General features: G+C 42.8%; 1 protein-coding gene across 4 annotated transcripts; it reads right to left on the minus strand.

Moving 5' to 3' along the window:
* Nucleotides 1-3,628: 3,628 nt before the first annotated feature.
* LOC309664438 (procathepsin L) lies at nt 3,629-8,992 on the minus strand. 4 transcript variants are annotated; one of them, XM_082469879.1, is made up of 8 exons: nt 8,849-8,992; nt 7,534-7,670; nt 6,780-6,902; nt 6,537-6,683; nt 6,214-6,438; nt 5,595-5,760; nt 4,780-4,897; nt 3,629-4,028 (listed from the first exon to the last, which is right to left on the minus strand). In XM_082469879.1, exons 2-8 carry the CDS (start codon nt 7,657-7,659, stop codon nt 3,929-3,931), a joined length of 1,005 nt encoding a protein of 334 aa, XP_082326005.1. In that variant the 5' UTR covers nt 7,660-7,670; nt 8,849-8,992; the 3' UTR covers nt 3,629-3,928. The 4 variants fall into 4 exon arrangements, with proteins under 4 accessions (XP_082326005.1, XP_082326006.1, XP_082326007.1 ...); XM_082469880.1 differs by having other exon boundaries at nt 8,820-8,960; XM_082469881.1 differs by having other exon boundaries at nt 8,681-8,920.
* Nucleotides 8,993-9,787: the final 795 nt, after the last annotated feature.

The following is a 9,787-nucleotide window of genomic DNA, read 5'->3' on the forward strand; positions in this document are numbered from 1 at the left end:
TACATTTTCATTGTTTTGCCTTGGGTGTATATCAACTCTCTAGCCCTATGTCATAATTTAGACTGCATGGATCATGACTGTCTTTGTCTTTTCCTTCCACAAGACATCACAGTGATCCATTACATTGGTGACATTATGCTCAATGGAACTAGTGAGCAAGAAGTAGCAACTACCCTAGACTTATTGGTCTTATTAGTAAGACACTTGCATGTCAGAGGGTGGAAAATAAACACTACAAAAATTCAGGGGCTTCCCATCTCAGTAAAATTTCTAGGTGTTCAGTTGAGCTTGTCAAGATATCCCTTCTAAGATGAAGGGTGAATTGTTGCATCTGGCCCCTCCTATAACCAAAAAAGAGGCACAATGCCTAGTGGGCCTCTTTGGATTTTAGAAGCAACATATTCCTCATTTGAGCATACTACTTTGGTCCATTGATTGAGCAACCCAGAAAGCTTAGTTTTGAGTGGGGCTCAGAACAAGAGAAGGCTCTCTAACAAGTCCAGGTTGCCATGCAAGCTGTTCTTCCACTTGGGCCAGATGATCCAATATATCTAATGGTGTTTTAAGTGTCAGTGGCAAAGAGAGATGCTGTTTGGAGCCATTGACAGATTCCAGTAGGCAAATCATAATGCAGACCCTTAGGCTTTTGGAGCGAAGTTATGGTATCCTCTGTGGATAACTACTCTTCTTTTGAGAAACAGTTTTTAGCTTGCTACTGGGTCTTAGTAGGGAATGAATGCTTAACCATGGGCTACCAAGTTCATGAGCTGCTCATCATGAACTGGGTATTACCCGACCCATCAAGCCAAAAAACAGCACTCCATCATCAAGTAGAAGTGGTATATATGAGACGGCCTGAGTAGGCCCTAAAGGCAAAAGTAAGTTACGTTAAGGAGTTGCCCAAATGCCTGTAGCCCCTACTTCTGCCTTCTCTCTCCCAGCCTGCACCTACGGCCTCATGTGGAGTTCTCTACAGAGTTGCCTGAGGAAGAAAAAACTCGGGCCTGATTCACAGATGGTTTTGCATGATATACAGGCACCAAGTGAAGTGGACAGCTGCAGCACTAAAGCCCCTTTCTGGGACACCCCTGAAGGACAGGGGTGAAGGATAATTCTCCCTGTGAGCAGAACGTTGAGCATTTGGTTGTTCATTTTGCTTGGAAGGAAAACTGGCCAGATGTGTGATTATATACTGATTCATGGGCTGTGGCCATGGTTTGGCTGGCTGGTCTGAGACTTGGAAGGAACATAATTGGAAAGTTGCTGACAAAGAGGTCTGGAGAAGAGGTATGTGGATAGAGCTCTCTGAATGGGCAAAAAGCATGAGTATATTTGTGTCCCATGTGAATGCTCACCTAAGGGTAACCTCAGTAAATCAAGTGAATAGGACAACCTGTTCTGTGAATACCAGTCAGATTCTTTTCCCAGCCACTCCTGTCATTGCCAATGGGCTCATGAACAAAGTGGCCATTGTGGCAGGGATGGAGGTTATGCATCGGCTCAGCAACATAAGAATGTGAGCTCCATAAGGGAGGAACTGTGACTATTTGCTTTACTCTTGTGTCCCTAGAGCCCATACAGTGCTGTCACATAAAAGTGACGAATACTGGGCTTCCCTGGTGGCGCAGTGGTTGAGAATCTGCCTGCCAATGCAGGGGACATGGGTTCGAGCCCTGGTCCGGGAAGATCCCACATGCCGCGGAGCAGCTAGGCCCATGAGCCACAATTACTGAGTCTGTGCGTCTGGAGCCTGTGCTCCGCAACAAGAGAGGCTGCGATAGTGAGGGGCCCACACACCGCGATGAAGAGTGGCCCCCACTTGCCGCAACTAGAGAAAGCCCTCGCACAGAAACGAAGACCCAACACAACCAAAAATAAATAAATAAGAAAACAAAAAAAGTGACGAAAACTTGAATGAGTAAATATATGAACTACAAAAGTTTTAAAAAGTAGTACTAAGGAATGAGACCATGGAGCAGCTCTTGGTAATAGTTTCTTACTAACTTATTTAAAAATAGAGATGATCACGGACATTTGTGAAATTCCATGCTTAAAGTGAAGTGATGGGATACCACTAATATTTGCTTTTTTAAATCCCAGAAGTTTGTTTTTGCTTTTCAGACTTTTGTATCAGTCAAAAGGTAACTGAGATTAGGAAACATGGCCAAATTAAAGTTTTACAGGCAAAACACCTAATGTGGTCTTATTACTCTAACTTTCATCAATCACCAACCATTAACAGAAATAGGCAGGCTATAATTGCTTTTAAGATTTTGTAAACATACCTTGGAGATACTGATTGAAATATGTGCTATGAATGGAGGTTTCCTTATTACAGAGCCCTTTCCCTCCCCTAAGAAGGTGCCCAAGTTTTAGAGCTACATACCCATGTAAGCCAATTCCTTCCTCACATTTGCTGAATTCTCTCTCACCTTTCCTTATTTCCTTTGCAATTTAACTATAATAAGGAACTATTTAGATATCTGGACTATAAGTAATACTGGTAGTTAAGTTTGTACCTCAGATTTTTGTGATGATCAAATTTGTTTCCAGTTCTACTTATTTCAAGTCTATTGGCTCCTTTGAAAAATCCTGTTAGATGATAGATGCGGTTTGGAACTTTTTGCAAGCTTAATATATTTGAAAGTTAGAGAAACACCAAATATACTAAAATATAATTTAGACTGCAGGGGGTCTTCTGATTTGACAGACTTGAAACTTTTATTAAATAAAAAGCCACCATACTTTCATTCAATTTAGCACCTAGATGTTTCCTTAGTCTTTAGTTGTTCCAGGATGCTGTACACAGCACTCTGAGTTAGCCTGCTGCTGTAATGTAAGATGAAGGAATCCCTGACTGCATGCGGTACACTGTATTTTGCAAAAATGGCTGTGGACAAAGGCTAGTCAAGGTTTTGTGGGATATAAAGTTCCAGTTGTGCTCCATCACTCATTCCCTTCACAAGGGATTATGGCTGGATTAAATATTTCTGCAGTTTATTCCTTGTTTTTCCTTGATTGGGAACATGAGATTTTTTTAAAACATATACACGTGCTTCTTTAGCTTGCAGAATGTAGGTATATTTTTACTTTTATTTTTCTAATAAAAATACATGGTTTCTGCAGAACAGGTTAAAGAAAATAATCATCCCTAATTCACCCAGAAGTTTGGCATATTTCCTTCCCATCTTTTAAATATACAAAAATACTGTTTTATTTGTATTCACTATCTGTGTAACCATATGCTTAGGCTGTTTTGTTCCTTTCTGAGTTTTTTAATTCAGAGATTAGTTAGCTAAGCCCAAGTTTGGCCTAGTGATCTCTCATCAATCTTCTGAGGCCAGAGGACTATTTTTCTAGGCCAACCTCATTACTTATGAATCTTGAACAGATTTCTCCAGTTACTAACAAGCACCTGAAATTTGTTAATCACAACCATTAAATTTACTTTTGGGAACACTAGGTAACATGGTTGACATAAAATCTGCATATTTAGAACTAGAATATCTTCAGAGCCACCCAGTGTCTTTCTCCTAATGAACCATTGGCACATTCAGTTATGTCTTTATAGCCCAATTATATACCCCAACTACTACAAGTTAATGCATTAAAAAGAGAAAGTTCCACCTTTACGTATTGAATTAAAATTTATTGTAAAAGGTAAAGTTTTATGTATCCTTTTAAAAAATAAAAATTCAAAAGTCTTAGAGTTAAGCAATGAGTCTTCAACATTATAAAGCTATTTATAACAGTCATTAAAGTAGTGGTAACATCTAACCCTTATAAAAATGTCACAGAATTCAAATCACAACTTGGATCCTCAATGGTTCAAGTATCTTATCTTATACAATAAGGGTTTGGTCAGTTTTAAGATAAAATTCCTCCAGGTATGCTGTCCTCAAGTCCTCTATTATCACCATCCATCAGCTCACACAATGGGATAGCTGGCTGCTGTGGCAATTCCACAATGGTTGTTCTCGTCTTTGGCCATTTTTACGTACCCATTCCAGCCCCATTCTGGACCCCAACTGAAAGAAGAACATGTTTTCCATTTTATACAAAGCATCAAGTACACATTACCTTCATTAATAATAATAACAACTAATAATTAAAATAGTGCTTAGCATGTATCAGGTACTATTCTAAGTTCTGTTACATATATTTATAAGTATATTAACTCCTGTGGGTCCTTCTCTTAACTTTTTAAGATAGGAAACTGAAGCAGAACTGGCATTCCAATGTAGCAGTCTGTCTCCTCAGGCTCATCTCAGTTAAAGAACTTTAGCTGTGAAAATTGATCCTCACAACCCTCAAAGACCTCTGAGAGCTGGGAGTAGAATGCAATGGCAGGATATCAAATGATATCAGAAAGGATGCACAGAGGCCACTGGACTCTTGGACAATCTTTCAGACTTAAAGAATGAGCAGAGGCAGATGTTTCTGACCACTACTCCTTGTTCAAAAATTAGAGACAGAAAAAGGAAACCAGCCCTCAACTCTACAGGTGCAAAATCCTTTATATGAAACCCCTGGGGCTGGATGTGTTTCTGAATTAAGAAAATTTTCAGAATTTAGAAATGCAGTGTTACAAATACATAATACCCCAACAAACTTGCTACAGAATCTTATAATCACATATCAGTATTTCTGTGTTTAAGTGGGAGAAAGACTTCTGGGATTTCAAAATTGAGCTTTTTTGGACCTGAAATCAAATACTGATTCCAAATAAGGATTCCCTTTTCAATTTAAAATATAAATATAACATTTGGAGTTTTATACCTGTTCTTGACAATCCAAAATTTATTGTTATTTGAATCTTTTCCTTCAAAGCCATAGCCAACCACCAAAACACCATGATCCAGGTCTTTGCTGCTGCAGTCTGAATCATAATAAATACCTGGGAGAGTAAAATTCAATGTTAGGGTGAGGAGTTCCAAGTGACACATGACAGTAACCCAAGCTATCAACCAGTTAAGAGAAGCATCTCAAAATTCAGTGAAATGTCATAAACAAATTCCAAATAAGACTTAAATATCTGACCAAAAATAGTAACGGCTGATGAAAAGGAAAAAGAAAAATTTAACTCACTAGAAAGCAACAAAATTCAACAAAATCTTAGATATATTTTCTACCTAAAAAATATTTCCAATAATAAGACCTAGTTATCAAGGTTAAGGTGATTTAGGCATTCAACTACTAACTACTAATATTAATTAGCATAATCCTCTCTACTCCTTGAATGCCAGCTAAGAAAACAGCACAAAACAAAAAAATACTTGAACCACAGGGTTCTTTACAGATCTAACTACAATAGTAAAAAACTTTTGGAAAAAGGGACCAACAATTGAAGAATAGTTACATAAATTAGGTTGTATACAAAGAATTAATTACATAGCCATTTAAAAATATTTATGAAGTTTGACATCATGAGAAAATGCTTAAAGTATAATGTCAAATGGAAACATCATTGTTATTAAATGCATACACTCAAAATTCTACAGTCCTAGAAAACAGGACTCCATACCAGAGTCAATCATGGTCGTGTTTTCCACTTTTGCCTGCCTGAATTTCTATAATAAAAGACAAACACCTACCTGATTTATAGAACTGGAAGGATGTATGGCCTGCATCAATAGCAACAGAGATGGGCCCCACAGTTGCCACTGCCTTCATAAGGGCCTTCTCCCGCTGAGGGATGTCCACAAAGCCAGTGTCATTGATGGCAGAACACTCGGGCTTATAGTTACAGCTATTTGTTTCCTTTAAAGATAAAGGGGAAAGAGACTTGATTACTACCATCCACCTTATGAGGAACAGAATTATAGGACCATAAGACTCAGCAGTTTGCAGCTTAATAATTTCTAACTCAATTTTGTTATAAAGCAGCCCAGCAAAATGCTATTGATTGGTTTGAAATTGAAAAATTAGTAGATATTTCTTCAGTAAGACCACTTAGGTCTACCTGGCCATAAGAAATTTTTCACTATGGAGAAATATGCATTATATGCAGAATGGTGTACATATTCTCCATGTTACATAGAAGTAAGACAAGCTATGTTAACCATCTAATCAGAGACCTGTGCAACAGCTGATAATTTATAATGACAGTTCTGACAGTTTACATCTAAAATATGAATGCTGAATAAGATGTCTGTTATCTCTGAAAGTGTTCAAAAGCAGAGCTGTAATGACAAGATAAGGAGCTCCTTTTACCCTTCCAAGATATGGATAGGATTCCTCTGAGTCCAGGCCTCCATTGTCCTTAACATACTGGAAGGCATTATCCATTAAGCCACCACTGCAACCCTCATTGCCTTGAGGCCGAGAGCAGTCCACCAGGTTCTGCTCACTCAGTGAGACAAGTTTGCCAGTTTTCCAGAACATCTGTCCTTCAAGGGCACCAGTGGCACTAAAAGCCCAACAAGAACCACATTGACCCTGAAAATAAAAAAGCCATCAGTTTACAAGACAAAGACCAACAACAGCCCATATACCTAAACATTCTTAAGAAGATCTGAATCTGAATACTGTCATACCTGATTCTTCACAGGAGTTACATAGCCTTTCTTAGTCCAATCCACAGATTTGGGGACTTCAAGAAAGAGAGGTTCATGGAACACTTTCCCCTTCTTGTGCTTCTGGTTTTGAAAGCCATTCATCACCTGCTTAAATTCTTCACTGGTCTTTAAGGAAAAGTAAATAAAATGTTGAAGAAGTTATTTTGCTAAAGTACTGAGAAGAGGAGGCACAAAAAGTTCAGCAACTCATGCCACACTCACCATGTCACCAAAGGCATTCATTGCCATGGTGAAGCCATGTTTCCCTTGGCTGTATTCCTGATTGTGTAGGTCAATCATTTTCATATTCTTCTCCCACACTGCTCTCCTCCATCCTTCTTCATTCTAGATGCAAACATAAAACTGGTCATTTTTACTTCTATTTAAAACCCAACGCATGGGGGCTTCCCTGGTGGCGCAGTGGTTGAGAATCTGCCTGCCAATGCAGGGGACACGGGTTCGATCCCTGGTCTGGGAAGATCCCACATGCCGCGGAGCAACTACGCCCATGAGCCACAACTACTGAGCCTGCGCGTCTGGAGCCTGTGCTCCACAACAAGAGAGGCCGCGAAGTGAGAGGCTCGCGCAGCGCAATGAAGAGTGGCCCCCACTTGCTGCAACTAGAGAAAGCCCTCACACAGAAACGAAGACCCAACACAGCCAAAAATAAATTTAAAAAATAAAGAAAATAAAGGAATTAAAAAAACACAAAACCCAACACATGTTCACCAAATGGATTTGCAGACAGAGAAAAAGAAAAACTATTGTCAGGGATGGCTTTATACTTTTGGGAGCTGTTCTCCAAACTCTGACACAGGAAAATATGCCCATGCTATGCTCAGAAATAGGTGCCATTAAGTTACTGCCTTGATAAAAGCTAAAACAACTACTCCAGAAACTACTCTCTGGCTATAAACTCCAACAGCATGGACCATTGTCTGTGGGGTCCCTCTGGACATTTTCAGATGTTACCAACCATGCCATACAGTCTCCCGTGTGTTGCCTTCCACTGGTACCAGTGTGCATCTAAATTTTGATCAAGTTTTGGAGCAGCTGAGGCTATTCCCAAGCAAAGGGCAGTCAGGAAGAGTGAAAGATTCATGTTTCAAAAACCTAGGAAGGAAAAAGAATTAGTATTTGATGAGGCCAATGCTTTAAAAAAGCCATCCTACTTTCTCCTGGATGTTATAGCCACTATGGTGGACTAAGAACATTTAAATGATCTTCTCAAATATTTATGGAAAGTCTGTGAAAGAAGGCTAAAGATATGGGTGGAGAAAAATAGGTTAAAGACTTACACAGTGGAGGTATTTGATTCAGCCATCAAAATGAAAAACAGGCTGACAAGTGCTATAGGAATTGAAACAGACTTCACTATGAATGCAATGATAATTTAGGTTTTGATAAGAATTTCTGCCACAACTTATGTATCGGAATCTTAAGGCAACAACTAGGAAGCCGTTGGTCCAGGTTATTTACTGAACGTATGGAGGTGACCCAAGAATTTTATTTATCAGGACGCCTGATCCTAAGTAGGGACAGACATGGATCTCAAAGAGTTAGATGGCTACCTCACACCTTTCTTCTTGGCTAATAAACAGCAGGGGGTGAGATATGCCTTCGAATCTCTGCTACCTAAACTGAAACCTTTCTAAAAAACCTTCCCAGGAGAAGGTGAGCAGGAGTGCACACAGCGCTCTACCGTCCCTACCCTTCTCCTGTGTAGCCCACACACCCTCCCTCGCCCTCCAGACCGGGCCCGCGATCACGTGGCACGACGGCGCCCAGAACCCCCAGTTCTCGTGCCCGGTCAGGGCCAGACTGCTGGGGCTCAAAGAACCCGCCTGGTTTGGGCCCGCACACGCGCTGTAGGCGGGGCCAGGCCAGGGACTTGCTGCCCAGCTCCCAGCCCTCCGCACACGCCCGTCCCTTCCAGAGGCTGTTTACGGCGGCGCAGGGAGTGACGGGCCCCTTAGCCCGGAGTTCGGGGGTCACACTGCCGCGACCGACCCGGACTTGTGCCTGCCACCTCCCAGAGGCTGACCGGCCTAGGACCGCCCCCCCCCCACGGGTTGTGTCAGCTCTGCCCTGGGTTTCCCAAATAGCCCTGCCCCCTTCCCCACCTCAAGGCTGCCAAAGCTTGAGGGAGCGCCGACCCAGCCTCATCAACTCCCGGCGGGCAGACGCTGTCGTTCCTGGGGGTCGCGCCTGCCCCCTCGCCCGAGTCCCTGGATATCCCTTCCTCCAGTCCCTGTCCCTGACCCGCCTCGGCCCCAGACTAGGTCGCTGACCTGCGGCTGCCACAGCTGCGCAGGCGCACTCCACGGACGCACGTAGCTCTCCCCAGGTCTCCGAGGCCGAAGCTTCTGGCCGGGTCATGCCTGACTCTGCCTTTAAGGCCCCGGTTTGCGGCCCGCCCGACCCCGCCCCCACCGCCTGCCCGCGCCGCGATTGGCTGAGCTGGCCAGTGGGCAGGGCCTCCGGGCGTGAGTACTCTGCGCGCGTGATGCGACTCTGTCCCAACTTGTCCCAGGGAAGGTAGTGCTAGCCTCAATGGAACCGAAGACGAAGAGCTGGGGGCCCCTGGGCAGCGCTGAGGAGGAGTCCGGCGTCTCTGGGGACCTGGATCAATTAATTACCTCGATTGCACTCGGCCGGTGGTTCAGGAAAAGAAGCTACAGGGAGCCCCAAGCGGATTTTCAGCGAAACCCTGTGCCTCCTTTAGTCCTGGAGTTTTTGGTGAAAGTCTGTGGGAGGGCTGAAAACTGTCTAGTTTAGGGGTTCCCGCTTATTCCGCAGCAAAGGTGGGGAGGACTGGAGGAATGCGGAGCCCTCCGGCAGAGGCGTTACCTCCCGGGTTGAGGGTGGTACCAGCTGAGTTTGAGAAGAATCGGAGCGGAATGGCAGTTCCTCAAAGCCCGTGACGCGCTGGTCGCTACCCAAATTCCAGGAGGGAAAGGGGACGAGCTGGGTGGGTCTCCAGAGAAGGCATGGCATTTTGTAATGTCCCTTTCCTGTCTTCCCCAGTCAGGGGTTCTTCTCGCCTCTCAAGCTTTCCTCAAAACCAACAGAAACGAGTTATTTACAGAAAAATTTTTCTTAATTAAAAGAAGAGCGGGTGAGAAAGAGCAGAAACCGCTTTTGCTTCCTCACTCTCTGCATTATGGATCATTAAGTCTTCCTCAATATCCAAAGTGCTTCTCTTCAGATATAAGAAATGTACTTCTAAA

Source organism: Balaenoptera physalus (genome assembly GCF_965194825.1).
Source record: "Balaenoptera physalus genome assembly, chromosome: 7".
Classification (NCBI taxonomy): domain Eukaryota; kingdom Metazoa; phylum Chordata; class Mammalia; order Artiodactyla; family Balaenopteridae; genus Balaenoptera; species Balaenoptera physalus.

What these genes read in the sequence shown, in the direction of transcription:
- LOC309664438 (XM_082469879.1), bottom strand. Translation starts at nt 7,659, where the DNA reads ATGAATCTTTCACTCTTCCTGACTGCCCTTTGCTTGGGAATAGCCTCA. An exon ending in ACGGGAGACTGTATGGCATG is followed by an intron (nt 6,903 to 7,533) that starts GTTGGTAACATC and finishes GTTTGCATCTAG; the next exon opens with AATGAAGAAGGATGGAGGAG. An exon ending in CTTCCAGTTCTATAAATCAG is followed by an intron (nt 4,898 to 5,594) that starts GTAGGTGTTTGT and finishes TTACTCTCCCAG; the next exon opens with GTATTTATTATGATTCAGAC.